Genomic DNA, 18,777 nt, shown 5'->3' on the forward strand with positions numbered 1-18,777 from the left:
TAGTTATAACTATTTCCCTTGATTAGTAGATTTTCAGAAGAAGTTATCAGAAACTGGCCCTTCAAAGTTAATTCTTGGCAGAAAACAGTAGATTGCCTGAGCCCACGGGTTCGAGACCAGCCCGGGCAACTTGGCAAGACCTTGTCCCTACAAGAAATGAAAAAACTTAGCCAGGCATGGTAGCACATACCTATAGTTCTGGCTACTTGTAAGGCTGAGGCGGAAGGATCGCCAGAGCCCAGCAGGTCAACACTGGAGTGGGCATGAGTGTGCCACTGTACCCCAGCCTGGGCAACGGAGTGACACTCCAACTCAAAAAAAAAAATTTTTTTTTAATTTTCAAAATCACTGAATTTGTTTAGGAGTCTCTGTTTAAATGTGAAATTAAATACATCTAAATGTCAACTTTTCTGTCTTAAGATTTTCACTTTAAAACACTGACATATTTTGTATCTTAGTGGCAGGCTGGGGGAAAAAATGTTTAAAAAAACAAAACACTGACATTTTCCTAGAACATGCTGTTTCACCCCCGATTGCCAGTCTCCCCTCAGCCCACCTGCCATGCAGCCAGCCCTGCTGCCACCAATGCCACCCGGAAGAAGCTCTGGCCAGGACTGGCCTCTCCTCTCCATGAGCAGCCCAGGGGACCCTCGGTGATACAGAGAAGCAGGGCCCCTGCAGGAGGACAGGAAATCTACCATCTCCACAGAACTGATAAAGGATACCCCCTCCGAGGCTGGACTCCAGCAGCTAGCGGGAGCCCTGCCACATAACCAGGGTTGCCACTGAGAGGAACTGGCTTTGTATTTTCCTGGAAGACAATGCAGTAATGCCCCCAAGTAATTCTCACTTTAATAAGGAAACGGTGGGGAGAAAATTAAATGCTTTTTTTCATAATGAAATCTGGAATTACCATTCAATAAAGGAATTTTTCCCTTTACTCAGAATAGAGCACTGAGCATGGGAGTGCATCACCCTGGAGAAGAACAAGCCTGTATGGGAGGTGCCCTGACCCAAATGGATAAAGACACACAGGTAATACTTGGTTTTGTCACAGACTCCACAGCCCACATGTAAGCCCTCTGTTCACCACAAAGGTTAGATGTGGCAGCACTTCTATATTGAGTTCTCCCTACTAAGAAGTTATGATTTCTTTTTAACTTGGCAACTAGATACTTGTACAAAATTGATTAAACTCACCTGAATAAACTGAATTTCAAACGTTTGCTGCAGTGGAAGCATGACGTTGCTAACTGTCCCCAGAAGGAAAGAGAGATCAGCTGTGGTTACTTCACCTGCATCTGTGTATGTGAGGCTGTACATCACCTAAAACACAGTGATACTCCAGATCCACCTATTCCCCTGGCAGCTCAGCAGCTGTATTAACAATTCAAACAAAACACCTGCACATCTTTTCCCAGCTCTCCACTTGGTGAAGCCTTCTCTGCTGAGGGTGGGGGCAGGGTAGGGGGGAAGAGGTTCCCTCAACACACCCAAGGAACAGAGCTATCAGGTCTCTCTGTGCCCATTTACAGAAGTTCCAAATTGGCTGATCCAAGCAGAACATAATGAGTACATCTCTGCAGAGGAACTGTGTCAAAACAAAAACAACTGAATTCTGACGCATTCTTGCAAGTCACTAGGCTTGTGGAGACAAGTAAGGACGTGCCCTCTGAGGCAACAGCAGGAAGGCAGCAGGTGGCCATGCCAAGAAAAGTCACAGCATGGGATAGCCAGAGCCCCCTCAGAAGGGGTCAGTTACCCTGAAGGACATGTCGCTTGAGTCTGCCACAACCAGACATGTTCTCAAAGCCACATGGGCACCCACCTCAAGAACAACGTTCGTGCAGAGCAGAACGTGGCCAGTGTCGGCGAGTGCAGGCCGCAACATGCCAGTATCCTCCCGCCGAGTGCGCGTTCTGTTTAGAGACTGAACGATGATGGACTGGATGGTGATGGGGACCTGCAGAGTGGAGACCTGGATTATGAAAGACTCGACCGGGGTGAGTGGGTTCAGCTAGAGAAGACCTGGGACGAGCCTCCGTGGACTGCGGAGTAGGGCACGCATGCTATGGGAGTGTGCATGCTGGGATCCCACAGTTGCAAAAACATGATATTTACATGTAAAAACCTGTACATGCACACAGAAAATATTCAATAAAGATATAATCAAAACTAGAAGTAGTTATCTCTGAAAACCTATGTTCACACAAAAACTTATATGTGATTGTCCACAGCTGCACTATTCATAAAAGCTAAAAACTGAAAACCATCAAAATGTCTGTCAACTTGTGAATGGACAAAGAAAATGTGATCTATCCATACAAAGGAATATTATTCACCCATTAAAATGAAGCACTGCTATGTGCTGCAGCATAGATGCATCTTTAAACCATGCTGAGTCAAAGAAGCCAGACACGAAAGGCCACACAGAGTCCATGGTTCCATCTATGTGCAACGTCCAGCAGGCAAAGCCACAGGGATAAAGAGGAGTACTGCCGGGGCTGGGGGACAGGTGGGGAGGAACGGAGAGTGACTGCAAGCCCAGGTTTCCTGTTCTAGAATTGGTAGTGGCTACATAACCTTGGGAATGTAGAAAAACCCATGTATTCTTTAAAATAGTGTTTTATGGTATGTAAATTATCTCTCACATACACACATAGCTCCATCACACCATCAAATGCATATATGTTTTCTCACCTCTGAAACACACTCCCGCTGATAAATCCACACACTCTAACACACACGTGCACACGCCACACGCAATCCCAGGACACCTACTCGTCAGTCCCTACAGCCTCCTTGAATATTCACTTGTCCGGATTTATAAGTCTATGCACGCGCGCGCGTACACACACACACACACACACACACACACACACACACACACACACACACACACACACATCGCAGTTATCTCAGGATAGTGGGATTACGGGCAAGAGAAAACAGAGCCAGACAAACCCAAACACCCTCTTAAGCAAATCAAGAAGCCCTGGTTACCCCAATGCTATTAAAGGACATTCCACATCCATGGCCATTGCCAGCAGAGTGACAACAGCAAGCAGTTCTCTAAAGCTGGCTAGGCCTCCTTGTACTCCATGACGTTTGCTCTAAATTCCAATTCTTGGAAACCACTGTTCAGGAAGGAATCCAATGGATCTAGTTGTTCATATTGCTTTGACTCTGCACTCAGTTGTGTACCATGCTCTTTCTAATTCAAAATTACTAAGTATTTAAGCTGTCACTTCAGAGGTAAAGAAGCAGTCCTTATGTGACCCCTTCCGTGACCAAGAAGATCTACAATGTCCTTGCAATTCAAAACCTCTCATAGAAGAATATGACATGAGCTGTCAGGTGACACGAGTGGCAGAGGGTGAAACTAGTCACCTTAAGGCCCCTGCATGACAAGCCACGTCTGTGGGTTTAAGAGTCACACAGGGAGTCCTGGGCTGTGACCTAACTGCCTCTTGTTCAAGGTGTCCAAAGACAGCCTGGATTCCTTAACTGAACATATTGATCCCTGACTCAGCAATGACACTGGGTTCCCAGGAAATATGGGCCCAGGGCCGCTCCTGTGCTGTGTGGGTATCATCAGCAAAAACAGAAAGGTCCAGTTAACCTAAGCACTGGGAAGACTGATGGACTTGAGCAAATGACAAGCGCTTCGCAGGCCAGCATCTTACTGGGATGGTCACAGAAGAAAACGGTAGGGCTGTTCTGATTTCCACCACATCCTCTCCAGTCATACCCTACCCCCACACTACCCTGGGACAGGACTACAGCACTTATACTTGATGAAACCCCATGCTGTCCTTCAGTCTTTCACAGATGGCTCAGCAACATTGACAATGGTTCCGGGCAACTTAACAGGCTTCACTTAATCAGGAGACTCCATCCAATTTCTGTATTCCTGGTCTTCTAGCCAACCCTGAAAGTTGCTTTCTTTTTTCAAATTCAAACAAATCCCTGCTAGTAGTTTGCATGCTTGTCCTTCAGAGCCCAGGCTTTGGTGTCACACAGACATGAGAGGAAATCCCAGTATGCCACATCCTGCCTGTTTGGGAAGATGTGAAGCTTGCAACTTGGGGCCTGTCACAGCAGAGCCAGTCCAGTGTCATGGTCAAGTGTAAGGTCTCTGGGGCCAGACTGCCTGGATTTCCATCAATAAAGCCACTCTACTTGCCACTTCCCAGCTGTGCAGCCTTCGGCAAGCTCATCCATCTCTCTGTGACTCATCTGCCAGAGAATGATAATAACAGAACCTGCCTCCCAGGACTGCCACGAGGACTCAAGGCCTTCAGACGTGTGTAGAATGGGGTCTAGCATCTGCTCCACCTTCCACTAACATCCGCCATTCCTCATAACAGGTCTTCCCTACCTGATTGGACTGGCCTCCCAGTCATCTCTTAACACATAGCCCACTGAGCACCCACTACATACTATTCGCTGCCCTAGAACTGAGGATGTTATCAGAGACAAGGCAGACAGCGTTGCTGCCCCACAGATCGTTTGTTTCACTTTCTGGTAGCTGGAGGGATGGGAGAGCTTGCCCACGGCATGCCTTTCACACTGGGTCCCTGCAAGCCAGAGGTTCCCACAAGGTCCAAAGAGGAGAGGGAGGCTGGATGGGTAGAGGGCTTCGCCCCCAGCCCCCTCCAGCCAGCAGCTCCGAATTCTACCCAGGAGGGGCACTGTTTGACTGCATTTGAAAAAAGGGCTCTAGTTCGAAGGCACCTCACAGATGAGGGGGTCCAAGCCACATGGTAACTTGAAATCCAAAGTCACACAGCTATTTTCTTTCAAACATCTCTCAAACATACGCTTGTGTCTCGAGACATAGCAGAATCCATGACAGCTGGCATCTCACTGTCCTGAGTGTCTCGCATCAAGCCTGAGCACAGACACTCACCGTCCACTCAGCAAGGGAGATGGAGGTGTAGGTCAGAAGCGAAAATAACGGCAAAGCTGAGTTCTGAACCTAGGCTGACCAGTCTCACTGGCTTTGGGAGACCATGACAAGCCATCACCTCAGGGCTCCTTGGGGACTGTGTTCACAGGCAGGCCTCAGGCGCAGAACCTAAAATAAGGGGTAGAGGATCCATGTTCCTTCTCCAACTTATCCACAGGGAGACTTTGGCCTTCAGGCCTGAGCCTGACAGAAGTCCTGGGCAGGGCCATGAGCTCTAAACAGAATCTATCCTCGAAACAACCCTAAGGCGCATGCGAGCACACACCTCCTTCACAGTGCCCTGTACTGAACAAGGGGATCACAGCTTCTGCACTGGACAGACAGCACCCTGGGAGTTGACCGAAAAGAGAGTAAGGGACGGCCTGAATGCTCAGAAGCCCATCACACCCACTGCAATGAAGGTAGCTGTGTCCCTAAAGGTGGAAGAGTGTAAAACCACGGCAACTGAGGGAGTTGGGAAGTCTGAAGTGTTTCCAAAAGGGGCAGTGACTAAGGAGCTTCCCTGTTTCATGTGTGCTTGCTGTTTGGCAAATGTATTTGTTGTTGGCAACGAGGTCCCCTTCTAACTGTGTCATTCCAAAGGGCTCAGAAATAAGACAGTGTATTCTAAGCAATCTTACTTCCCACTGAGAAATACTCTTACCTTTTTTCTTGAATTCGGCACCTAGACAAAAAGAAACCACAACAAATTGTGTTAAATACAACAAAGAGAAGCACTTTCATTGTCTTTTCAGTCCTTGGGTTCAAGGGCATACCCGTACTTGGAAGGCTGAGGCAGAAGGATCACCTGAGCCCAGCAGGTCAAGGCTGCACTGGCCATGAGCGTGCCACTGCATTCCAACCTGGGCAACAGAGTGAGACTCCAATTAAAAAAAAAAAAAAAAAAACTTCACCAAGAGAAGCAGCATTGCTCCCATCCTTTAAGTTTGCATCTGTGGCATAATCAGAGTGGTAACGATGCATTTGCCTTCTATACTCATTTCTTTTTACATTGAAGCTCAACAAGTTAGCTTCAGGAAGACTCCATGCACCAGTGTCATCACTCCGGGGTTTTTTTGTTTTTGTTTTTGTTTTTGCATTCAATTCTTTAAATTAAAACAATTTTTTTGTAGAGACAGGATCTCACTATGTTGCCCAGGCTGGTCTTGAACTTCTGGCCTCAAGTGATTCCCCTGCTTTGCCTCCCAGAGCACTGGGATTGCAGGTGTGTACCACCATGTGCAGTTCATGTTTTGTTTTATTTTGTTTTCCAAGACAGGGTCTCACCATGTTGCCCAGGTTGGCCTTGAATTCCCGGGCTCAAGTGATCTCCTGCCTCAGCCTCCTAAATAGCAGAGACTAAAGGTGTATTTCATATTTCCATGTAGTCTCACTGCCATAAGGTGGAGGAAGGCACAAGTCCTGCCCTCCTGGTCACTCACACCACACCTGTCCTCACTGGAAGGCCACCATGACTTGCTCAAGCAATTTTCACAGCCTCTTACCTACTGGGTCTTCCTGCCACCTGCCCAAGTCCCCCTGGGGCCAAGCTCCTGCCCCCCAAGGAGACAAGCTTTCTTTTTTTTGAGTTGGAGTCTCACTCTGTCACCCAGACTGGAGTGCAGTGGCCGCTCCCAGCCACCGCAGCCTCGACCTGCTGGACTCTGGCGATCCCTCCACCTCAGCCTTTCAAAGAGCCGAAGGTGCGCACTACCACGTCCGCCTAATTTTTTGATTTACTGTAGAGATGAGGTCTCGTCAAGTGGCCCAGGCAGGTCTCGAACCCGCAGGTTCAGCCAATCCACTCACCTCAGCCTCCCAAAGTGCAGGATTGCAGGCTGAGCCACCGAGCCCGGCTCACAAGCTCACTTTCTGAAGGGTCCACCTCCCTCACTTGCTGCCCCCTCCTCTCCCAACCTCATCACAAGACACCCTGTTAGGCCACTGGCAGCTTTGGGAAGGAGGATGGATAGAAATGCTGGGAGGCCTGCGCTGAAAGATAACAGTGCCTGGGTGCCAAGGGATTACTTCAGGACAACTATGAGGAGTCAGATGACCTGGAGGAACTCACAGGCCGGGATGGCTGACTTGCAAGAAGAGAGGGAGGGGGTAGGGAGGGGAGAGGAAAGGTTAACCTTAATTCTGAAGTGTAGCCCAGAAGAATAATTGTGCATGGTCTACCCTTGCACCCCCAACAAAAAGAAATCAGGAGAGGGGCCCTTTGACAATAATCATATATGTATATATTTTAACTAGGGTCTCACTCTGTCACCCAGGCTGGAGTGCAGTGGCATGATCACAGCTCACCACAGATCTGACCCCTGGGCTCTGGTGATCCTTCCATCTCAGCTTCCCAAGTAGCTGGGATTACAGGCATGCACCACCACGCCCAGTCATTTGTTTAATTTTTTGTGGAGACGAGGTCTTACTATGTTGCCTGGGCTCGTCTTAAACAATTCTCCTGCTTTGGCCTTCCAAAGTGCTGGAATTACAGGTCTGTCATATGACTTGGGTTTTTTTTGAGTCAGAGTCTCACGGTGTTGCCCAGGCTGGAGTGCAATGGCACACTCACAACCACCATAGCCTTGACCTGCTGGGCTCAGGCGATACTTCCACCTCATCCTTCCAAGCAGCTGGAACTATAGGCATTCACCACCATGCCCTACTAATTTTTTTTTATTTATTGTAGAGACAAAGTCTTGCCGAGTTATCCAGGCTGGTCTTAAACCTCAGCCTGTTAAACAGTTTTTGGGGTTTTTTTGGAGTCTCACTCTGTCACCCAGACTGGAGTGCAGTGGCGGTTCGCAGCCTCGACCCGCTAGGCTCCGGCGATCCTTCCACCTCAGCCTTCCAAGTAGCTGGAACTACAGGCGCGTGCTACCACGCCTGGCTAATTTTTGATTTATTGTGGAGATGAGGTCTCGCCAAGTTGCCCAGGCGGGTCTCGAACCCACGGGCTCAGGCACTCCACTCACCTCAGCCTCCCAAAGCGCTGGGATTACAGGCTGAGCCACCGAGCCTGGCACAACAGCTTTTAATCATTGAAAAACAACTGTCCTGGCAGCCCTCCATCTGTCACATAGGTCAGTGGTCTCACTCACTCATATAGTTCAGGCCTTGGTCCCTGCAGCAGAGGAGGGGTCTGCACCCACCCCCCCTTCTCCCATTCCTGTCCTTTCCTGACCACCTATGCAATCTGCCACAAAGAGTGGATTTTCTCTTCTGAGCTGTTTCTGAGAGAGAGAGAGCTCTTTTAGTGCTAATAAGACTTTTTTGTCACAGACATTAAGATTTTCTTATGATTTATAAAGTTTTTAGTTATTAATTATAGTTTATTCAGGAGACAGACACTGGTTACCACCAAAATAAGTGAAAGGGGAAAAAAAGAAAGCAAAATATGAGCTAACTATATACAAATAAAAAATACTTAAAAGATTATTTCAATAATCGCTGATACCAAAGTGCTGGAAAAATATAAACCTGAGTGTCAATCATGTACTGAAATTATTCTAGTTTGTCATAGTTTAAAAGGGCACAAAAAACAGAAAACATACAAAATGAATCAATTCCACTTCAGAATCATTCTTACCCTCAAAATTTCCAGGCTGCTGTAATAAGACATGCTCAGGGCTTCAGCTTCTTCACACTGTTCTAAACCGATGTTTCTGGTGCATTTAACAGCCTGGTTTACCAGAAACGCTGGAAATCATAATGTTCCCAAGGAAAAGAAAATACAAAAGAGAATAAAATTTTCAACGATCAAATGGCAACTAAAACATTGCAACCTAAGTTACAACATAAATATGCAATATGTTTAAAATAGAGTTTAAAATTATTTTTCAGATGGATAATACATTTACAAAATTTAAAAGTCAAAAGGCACAAACAAACACTGCACAAAGTCTCCCTCCAATTCCTGTCCTCCCTACAGCCACTCCCCAGGGGCAGCCACATGGAGTTTCTTGGGTCTCTTTCTGGAGATGGTCCATGCAAATGAAATACGTATGCAAAATGTTTTATTATTTCTTTCCCCCTTTGGAAACAAATACACAATACATACACTATTCTGCTGCTCATATTTTTCCCTAAACAATGTATCTTGAAGATCAGCCTGTCTCAGTACATGAAGCACTTCCTCCTTCCTTCTTAGGGATAATTAGTGTTCGATTATAGATGTGACATAATTATTCCACCAGCTCCCTATTTATGGCCTCTTAAACTGTCTCTGTCTTTGCTATCACAACCAACGCTGCAATCTGCTACTGCATGTGGGCCAGCGCTTCCAGAGGGTCAGCTCCTAGGAGGAGAACAGCTGCGGGGAAAGGCACATCCGTTCGTAATGTTGATCCATAGGCTGAAGTGCCCTTCACAGAGGTTGGACCAGTCGCAGTCCCACCAGCTGTGTAGGCGAGTGCCTGCTTCCCCACAGCCTCAAATGTTTTGAGCTTTGCCAATCTGTCAGGGGAAAATGGTATCTCAGCTTGATTTCAATGTAACTGTTCTTAGTAAGTGTGAGGTTAAGAATCTTCCCAACAGAATACATTTTCCTGTCATCCATTACTTAGTTTCTTCATGGCGAGGCTCGCTCAAGGACTGGAGAGCCATGCCTCCTTCCACTGCCTGGGGCCATTCCCAGTATTCCCAGATGTTCCTTCAAGGAAGAGGACCCTTGGGAGGCAGGGAAGCATGGGCTGCAGGCCAATCGCATGGGTTCCATGCCTGTTCCACCACCACCTGAGTGAGCCTGAGCAAGAAACTGCACATCTCTGTGTCCTCGTATTTCTAAGTGATAGAGATTTGCACCCGACCTCGAGGGTTACATGCAAGCACTTAACACAACACCCAGCATAGAGCAAGTGCTAAGTAAATATCAGCTGTTAATAGCCTTAGAATGCCCCAAGCAACTGGAAGTGTTAAGCAACTGAGTGAGCTGTTTTCAGGTAGTAAGTTCCCCATCACTACAAATGCTCAAGCAGTGACTGTGTGTGGGAGAAAAGATTCTGGCCCTGGGTGGGAAATCAAACTACATAACCATTAAGTCCTCTTTCAACCTAAAGATTCTCTATTTCTAGTTATAAGACCTGTTTAGTTATGATTACTACACACGTAAACTAACCAGAGCAAACAAAGAAGAATGAACTCTCTTACCTGCAGGGTTATTATCAGTGCACAGAGATGATGTCAGGGGCGAAGGAAATCTCAGAAATGAATCTGACGTCTGCAAGCGAACCCCAAACTGCAAGCACAACCACCGGCAGTCACCATGGGGTGATTAAGGCACTCATTCAACACATACTGGCACTTTCTATGTGCCAAGCAGCACTGCAGGTGCTGGGGACACAATGATGGACACAGAACAAACATGTCCTCGCCTGATGGAGATGCAGCTCGCTATGCCACCCTTTCTTAGAGGACAACGTGCTTCTCTGTGTGCAGGTTACTGCATTTGTAGGCTTTTGGGGTTGGGGGGGGTTGTTTTTTTTGAGTTGCAGTCTCACTCTGTCACCCAGATTGGAGTACAGTGGCCGCTCCCAGCCACCGCAGCCTCAACCTGCTGGGCTCCGGCAATCCTTCCGCTTCAGCCTTCCAAGTGGCTGGAACTACAGGTGCGCGCTACTACACCCAGCTAATTTTTTGATTTATTGTAGAGATGAGGTCTCACCAAGTTGCCCAGGCAGGTCTCGAACCCGTGGGCTTAGGCAATCCACTCATCTCAGCCTCCCAAAGCGCGGGATTACAGGCTGAGCCACCAGCTTGTAGGCTTTTTAATTATAGAATTCGAATTCCTCTGATGGGTCTAGAAGAAGCTGACTTAAAGGTTGACCTCTGCAGACAGGAACTAAGTGGCTGGACTCAAGGGTGAGAGAATTCTTTTTTCACTTGCACGAATTACTTAAATAACATTAAAATTAAAATCATAAAAATCAATTTTTTAGTCGTCAATTTTATGAAAGAATGCCTTCTTTCCCAAAACCAAACCCCATAGCCAAAACCCAAATTTGTAGCTATTGGGCATACAGTTAATTTTTTTGAAATTGAAATGCCAGCAGGGGTATGGAAACACAAGTCCTTTTCATTCACTGGAGCTGGGAGTGTAAATCACTACAATCTTTCTGCATAGCAACCTGGTATCAATATCCAAAATTTTTATTCATTTTGACCAAGCTAACCCACTTATAGGAACATATCCTAAGGATTTAATCAGACAAAGGTACAAAGATACATGTATATACAAGAATGTTCTTTGTGGATTATTTATAATTGCAAAAACTGGAAACAAACATCTGTTGAGAGTAGAATGGCTCAGATACATACACACAACGGATACTTTGTAAAACGTAGCTCTGACACTAGTTCTGATGAGTTACTTTCCTGTGCCTCAGTGTTTCTCACCAGGTGAATGGGGACAATGGCTTCCCAGGGTTGTGGGAAGTAAAAGCTCTGCACAGTGCCTGGCGCACGTAAGATGCTCAATAAATGGTCACTTTATACATTGACACAGGAAGATGCACAAGATTTATCACTAGAAAAGGAATTTTCCAGCCGGGCTCGGTGGCTCAGCCTGTAATCCCGCGCCTTTGGGAGGCTGAGGTGAGTGGATTGCCTGAGCCCGCGGGTTTGAGACCCGTCTGGGCAGCGAGACCTCATCTACAATAAATCAAAAAATCAGCAGGGCGTGGTAGCGCATGCCTGTAATTCCAGCTACTTGAAAGGCTGAGGCGAAAGGATTGCCGGAGCTCAGCAGGCGAGGTTGTGGTGGCTGGGAGCGGCCACTGCACTCCAGTCTGGGCGACAGAGTGAGACTTCAACTCAAAAAAAAAAAAGAAAAGGAATTTTCCAGAACAACATGGATAATTATAAACCCCGCTTCTGTATAATACTACATACACATTTTTATAGATGCATTTAAGAATCAGGAAGAATGCACGTCAATCTTTTCAGTGATTTGCAGTGCAAGTTTTAATGGAGACAGGAGGTCTTTCAATTTTTACTTATTTAACCCTATATGCTTAACTTTTAGAACTAGTGCATGCTGCCTTTACACTTTTATTTTTAAAAAGATGCTTCCAAAAATGTTGACATTTATTAAAAATTATTTTTGTTTTGTTTTTGAGTCAGGGTCTTGCTCTGTTGTCCTGCCTGGAGTGCAGTAGCACAATCACAGCCTTGACTTCCTGAGCTCAGGAAATGCCTCTGCCTCAGCCTCCTGAGTAGCTGGGTCTACAGGTGTGTACCACCACGCCTGGCTAGTTTTTTAATTTTTTGTAGAGACAAGGTCTTGCTATGTTGCTCAGGCTAGTCTCATACTCCTGGGCTCCAGCAATCTTGCCTCAGATTCCCAAAATGCTGGGATTATAGGCATTCAGAGCTATTCAGTTAATATATGTCACACTTAAAGGTTTACTAATGAAAACAACACACACCTTCAAAATCTGTAAAGCTAAATACAATTTTGAGAAGACCAGGCATCCCACCAATTCACTCCATGTCCCAGCAATAGGCAGACCTCAAGCATTTTGCTGTATCTTTTAAGATTGAGAAGGACAAAGAATTCTGCAAGCTTGCCACAGCACAAACAACCTTAAATCCTATACTGAGAATTGAAATATTCAATTTTCATTTTCACGATCTTTGACTTGTAGGCACAACATTAATTTTTCAGTCTCTAATATCAATTCCATGTCTTGGGGAAGCCAATTTTGCTGGTAACATCAAGAGTTACTTTATAAGCTCAGGAGATTGTGATGGGAGGAGTAGATCAAGTTCTCGGCTCACCTCGTATTTAGCAGTATCTGGAGCATCCAATATGGTTGTGAAGGAAACATCTGATTCAGCATTCAATGCAAAACCATCAGATGTTTTCATCAACTGATCAAAATTGTTTTCATCCGGCACTTCTGGACTAATAAAGGATAATGCAGGTTTATCTGTTTTTTAAAAAGTATTTTAAATCAGCATTACATTATATAAACATAATACTATATATATGCATATATTATATATGTGTGTGTGCATATATATACATATATACATATATATATATAGAGAGAGAGAGAGAGAAGCTTTTAGTAGCATTTAGGCTGATGTAAAAAAATAAAGTGCCTTTTTCCCATATTCACTTTTCCCATGATTTCTTGAAGCTCATTAAACAAACAGGATCCCTCAACTCAGCCTTCTTTTTTTTTTTTTTTTTTGAGTTGGAGTCTCACTCTGTCGCCCAGACTGGAGTGCAGTGGCCACCTCCAGTCACCGCAGCCTCGACCCACTGGGCGCCAGTGATCCTTCTGCCTCAGCCTTCCAAGTAGCTGGAATTACAGGCACGCGCTACCACGCCCAGCTGATTTTTTGATTTATTGTAGAGATGAGGTCTCGTCCAGTTGCCCAGGCAGGTCTCGAACCGCGGGCTCAGGCAATCCACTCACCTCAGCCTCCCAAGGCACGGGATTACTGGCTGAGCCACCGAGCCCGGCCAGCCTGCTTTTTTAACAGTGGGGAAGTAACAGTTTCTAGCACCTACAAGCAAATGGCACAACAGAAGCTAGTCATAATCAGTCTCTTGGTGCAACCTATGGACTGATGTATGCGACATCAACCTGTTAAGGGGAAGCTCTCCACAGACAGCTATGGGAATGAGAGGACCCCACTTCTGCTGTCACACAGCACCTCCAAGGCCCTAGAGAAAGATAATGTACTGTGTATAGCACAGGGGAAGGGAGCAAGCTGCTGTCGTCACTGGACTGGTGTTGTGGCAGAGAACGAGATAGTCACTGACCAGTCACTGCTTCAGATTACATGCAGAGCACCTGCCTACGTGTTCAATCACAAGAGAATGAAACCAAAATAAATAAAGACATTCTGAGAAGATGATGTTTAATTGGAAAATAAAACCATAAGTATGTCTCTGATCTTTGATACTGTGATAACATTTCACACTTGCATGTACCTTGGATCTAGACACTGCACTGATCTGAGCTAAATGCTTAGATAAAAATAAAGATCCTGTTTTCATGCAAATATTCTTAGTAAAAATAAAAGAGAAAAAGGAAATAGAAACCACAGGTAATGTTCAAGGCTAAACCTGATTTTTAACATTAAGCCAAGAGGAAACAAAGTCGAAAAAACACACGTATATATAGAAATCTAGATTCCTACATGTGTTTACACATTAGAAATACATTGGAAATCCAGCTTAAGGCTCAAAAGACAACTGAACAACCACAACTACTTTTAAAGAAAATGCAAGTGCCACAGGTCTACACTTGCCTGTGAAATGGCCTCAGAAGATAGACGTTATACATATAGCTAAAACATAGAATGGAATCTATCTGTATGAGACAATTTTCCATAAAATAACTTTAAAAGAAAAATTTTCAAGAGTTTCAAAATATATCAATGTTAAATACTTACAGTTTGTAATATGAATACAAAAAATAGATGGATTGATCTGGTCGACAAGTTTAAACAGTCTTTGAGGTGGGTCTGCTGTAAAATTCAATGAATAGATGGCTGCTTTTTTACTACAAAACTGGCTATCACCCCTGAAAATTAAAAAATAATAATACAAAGTTATAAGGCATGAGCACAAGCACACAGTCTTAGCAAGATTATTTTAAAACTGTCATACTGTACTATGCTAACAGTTACATGGGGGATAGTTGTAAAAGCATGTTGTTAGAAATGAATCCATTTTTACTTGGTTTATTCAGTGTTAAAATGTCTGGCATTGTTCGGGCTTGGTGGCTCAGCCTATAATCCCAGCACTTTGGGAGGCCAAGGTGAGTGGATTGCCTGAGCCCGCAGGTTCGAGACCTGCCTGGGCAACTTGGTGAGACGTCATCTCTACAACAAATCAAAAATTAGCTGAGCGTGGTAGAGCGTGCGCCTGTAGTTCCAGCTACTTGGGAGGCTGAGGCGGAAGGATCGCCGGAGCCCAGTAGGTCGAGGCTGCAGTGGCTGGGAGCGGCCCCTGCACTCCAGTCTGGGCAACAGAGTGAGACTCCAACTCAAAAAAAAAAAAAAGTCTGGCATTTGGGCCAAGCGTGGTGGTGCACGCTTGCTGTTCCAGCTACTCAGAAGGCCAAGGTGGGAGGATGACCTGAGCCCAGGAGTTCAGGGCCAGTGTGGGCAACACAGTGAGTGAGACTCCCCCATCACTAAAAAGAAGAAACAAATGACTGGCATTTGAAACTTTTTTCTCTAACAGGCAAAAAAACTAAGACAAATAGAATAAATTTTAAGGAATCTTGTCAAGTGTGGAATGTAGATCAGGGTATAATTTTGATGCCAATGAACCTTACAAACTCTGACAGCATCGATTATGTAAAAGCTGCAGACCTTCAGATTGTTTATAAACATGCAGAATAGATCCAAATCCCTTGTCTTTAGAAAAAAAGCTGTCTTCAAAGGCTTGTAAAAAATGCAAAGTCATCTGGAAGGTTAAGAATTAGGAGTTATGGTATAGGTAAGTGTTCAACCAAGCCCAGATTTGATAAACCCCAATCAATGGGATATAAATATAGATATGGTATGGAGATAGAGTTAGAACAAAACAGGACAGCCGGGCTCAGTGGCTCAGCCTGTAATCCCGTGCCTTGGGAGGCTGAGGTGATTGGATTGCCTGAGCCCGCGGGTTCGAGACCCGCCTGGGCAAATTGGCAAGACCTCATCTCTACAATAAATAAAAAATTAGCTGGGTGTGGTAGCGCGCGCCTGTAGTTCCAGTTACTTGGAAGGCTGAGGTGGAAGGATCGCCAGAGCCCAGCAGGTCAAGGCTGTGGTGTCCGGGAGCAGCCACTGCACTCCAGTCTGGGTAACAACTCAAAAAAAAAAGAACAAAACAGGACCACATTCTACACACCACTTTCAAGCTTTTCTCACTACTATTTCCCATGTCATCAAATATACTTTTGCAATATTATACTAAATATCTTCACTGTATTCTGGCCTATTAATGCACACCAATTTGTTTAACCAATCCTCTATTGTTAGTTTAAGCTGTTTCTAATTTTCTCCAGTTATATATAATACTATAATGACATCCTTGTATATGTATCTTCATGAATGTCTCCTGTTACTTCCTTTTGCTAAGTCAAAAAGACTGGTAACTTTTTTTTTTATTTGGGGTCTCACTCTGTTTCCAGGCTGGTGTGCAGTGGCACTACCACAGCTTGTTGCAGCCTCAACCTCCTGGGCTCAGGCAATCCTTCCACCCCAGTCTCCTGAGTAGGGACAAGAAGTGTGTGCCACCATGCCTTTTTTTTTTTTTTTTTTGGTAGAGACGATGCCTCACTACGTTGCCTAGTCTGGTCCCGAACTCCATGGCTCAAGCAATCTTCCTGCCTCAGCCTCCCAAAGTGCTAGGATTACAGACAAGAGTCACCTATGCCTGGATAGATAACATTAAGGCTTCTGAGACATATTCCCAGATTGTCTTCCAGAACGGTACAATACACATTCTCTACAATGCTGTGGTAAGACTGCCTATTTTCCTGTACTCTTATCAAGATTGGATTATCATTCAGTTTTTACTGGGCCTTCAAGGATGGGCAGGAATCAGACAGAGGGAATGGGAGGCTAATCCAAGTGCAAGAACAGCATTGGCCAAGAATGGTCTTTGGGAAACTCTGAGTACCAATGCTGGACTGGAGTGGAGGGTTCAAGGCGAAGACTGGTAGGAAGCAGGCTCTAAAAGCAGTTGGGAATGGCTCTGAATGCAGAAATGAGAGCTTCTGCAGCCTTTTTAGCAAGCGAGTTTGTGAAGTGTGAGCTGGGATGGACAATCATGAGGGCTACGGTGAAGGAAGACTCCACAGGACAGGACTCCTTCCTCCCCTCAGTCAGCCAGTCCCACTCCTGTGCAAGTATCAATGTCAGTGTCAGATCTCCAGTCCCACCGCCACTGCCTTCAGGGAGGGGAGAGTAACCATCAGTCCTCTTCAGCAATAGCTTCTTATTGATTCTCTGCGACCAGGCTTGGACCTTGTGACCCATCGTGCACACTGCTGAAGAATTCCACCAGATGGGAATCTGGTCCTCTCACTCCCCAGCCCTGCAGACTTCAGGACACAGTCCAAGGGCCTCAGCATCACACAAGGCCCCGACCCCTACTCTCGTTCCCACACTCCTCGCCCCACCCTGCTCTAGCCACACTGGGTTAGCTGCAGTCAAGGAAACAAGGCATGTCCCTTCCCCCAGGACTGCCCACGCAGCTCCCTTGGCCTGGAATGCCCTTTGCCTGATTCCATGTTGGCACAGCTCAACTCATCTTTTTCCTTTTTTTTCTCCCCTGTGTCCCCCTCAGCTCATCCTTTCTGGAAAGGATTCCCTAGTGGAGCTAAGTCAGACGCCACTCTGAGTTCTCCTAGTGCTTGGGGCAGACACCACCATCCATTGCTCATCTGTCTCCCTCACTCAACAGTAAGCCCTTTGCAGGCAGGAGCATGTCTACTCTTCGCTGGCACACAGGACGTGCTCCCAAAAGGGGGTAAAAGTGAAAGGCTGCTGAGACAGATAATAAGGCAGAAGGTGAGGAATAAGCAGGAACCAGGGGAGCCTCCAGGTTTCTGGCCCGGTGTCAGCCTCAAAAACTGACAGCAGAAGAAGTCAAAAGGGGGCACTAGAGAGTCAGCCAGGGGTGCAGGGGATTCGCTCCTTCAACTCATTTTTAATGAGGGCCAACTATGCAGCAGGAACTGGGCTAAGCACTGGTGGTACAGGAGAGAGAGATTCTTGAGCTCAGGAAGTACCCCACTAATGAAGAAAACAGACAGTAAGTCAATAAGCTCACCAATACTATCAGATAATGGAATTAGCTGTTGATAATTTAACAAATGTAAACAACCCTGTTATGAATTGGGACCTACATAGTGAGAACACCTAGGTAATTAGGATCATGACTTTTGATTTAGTTGTTTCTATGCTTCATACTTAGGAGAAAGTCACAATCAAACCAACTAAAAACAAAAGTGAGGTCTTTTCCTGGGGGCACTACAGATTCAGCCCTACCTTCTAAACTAGAGCCCTGCAAACCCCACCTGTTTTTGTAAAGAAAGTTCTGAAGGAACACAATCACACCCATCATTTACATATTCTAGGGCTGCTTCTGCTCAACAATGGTAGAGCTGAGAAGTTGCAACAGACACCCAGAAGGCCTGTGAGACTTAACATATTTTCTGTCTGGTCTTTTGCTGACCCCTGTTCTAAATAGTCTTTATCTAAAATTACTGTAGTGGTCAATCTTTTTTAAAAAGACATTCAAAAACATGGTATGAAGTTGGAACAGAAATCTTACTCTCAGGCTCCTGTACTAAGGCAGGAAAACAGAATTAATTCCAACAGACTGAACCATGCTATAGTCCAGGTAGCCAGATAATTACTCTGACGATAACACCCCATTCTCCAAGCATTTTTTTTTTTTTTTTTTTGAGTTGAAGTCTCACTCTATCGCCCAGACTGGAGTGCAGTGGCCGCTCCCGGACACCGCAGCCTCGACCTGCTGTGCTCCGGCGATCCTTCCGCCTCAGCCTTCCGAGTAGCCGGAATTACAAGCATGCACTACCACGCCCAGCTGATTTTTTAATTTCTTATAGAGAAGAGGTCTCGCTGCCCAGGCGGGTCTCGAACCCACGGGCTCAGGCAATTCACTCAACTCAGCCTCCCAAAGGCGCAGGATTACAGGCTGAGCCACCGAGCCCGGCTTGGTTTTGTTATTTTTTTATTTTTATTTATTTATTTATTTTATTTTTTTGAGTTGGAGTCTCACTCTATCGCCCAGACTGGAGTGCAGTGGCCACTCTCAGTCACTGCAGCCTCGACCTGCTGGGCTC

The 18,777-nt window shown here is 45.7% G+C and overlaps 1 protein-coding gene across 1 annotated transcript in view; it reads right to left on the minus strand.

Moving 5' to 3' along the window:
* The window catches only part of TCTN1 (tectonic family member 1), a 30,995-nt gene that overhangs the window by 6,411 nt on the left and 5,807 nt on the right, over window positions 1–18,777 (minus strand). Inside the window, exons 3-10 of the mRNA XM_008048845.2 lie at window positions 14,360–14,490; window positions 12,728–12,879; window positions 10,100–10,187; window positions 8,541–8,650; window positions 5,616–5,636; window positions 1,829–1,963; window positions 1,201–1,326; window positions 726–811 (exon numbers count right to left, since the gene is read on the minus strand). Of these exons, the coding sequence (XP_008047036.1) occupies window positions 726–811; window positions 1,201–1,326; window positions 1,829–1,963; window positions 5,616–5,636; window positions 8,541–8,650; window positions 10,100–10,187; window positions 12,728–12,879; window positions 14,360–14,490 (849 nt within the window). The remainder of the gene's footprint in view (window positions 1–725; window positions 812–1,200; window positions 1,327–1,828; window positions 1,964–5,615; window positions 5,637–8,540; window positions 8,651–10,099; window positions 10,188–12,727; window positions 12,880–14,359; window positions 14,491–18,777) is intronic.

Source organism: Carlito syrichta, unplaced genomic scaffold (genome assembly GCF_000164805.1).
Source record: "Carlito syrichta isolate Samal-C Ts95f unplaced genomic scaffold, Tarsius_syrichta-2.0.1 Scaffold126823, whole genome shotgun sequence".
Lineage (NCBI taxonomy): Eukaryota > Metazoa > Chordata > Mammalia > Primates > Tarsiidae > Carlito > Carlito syrichta.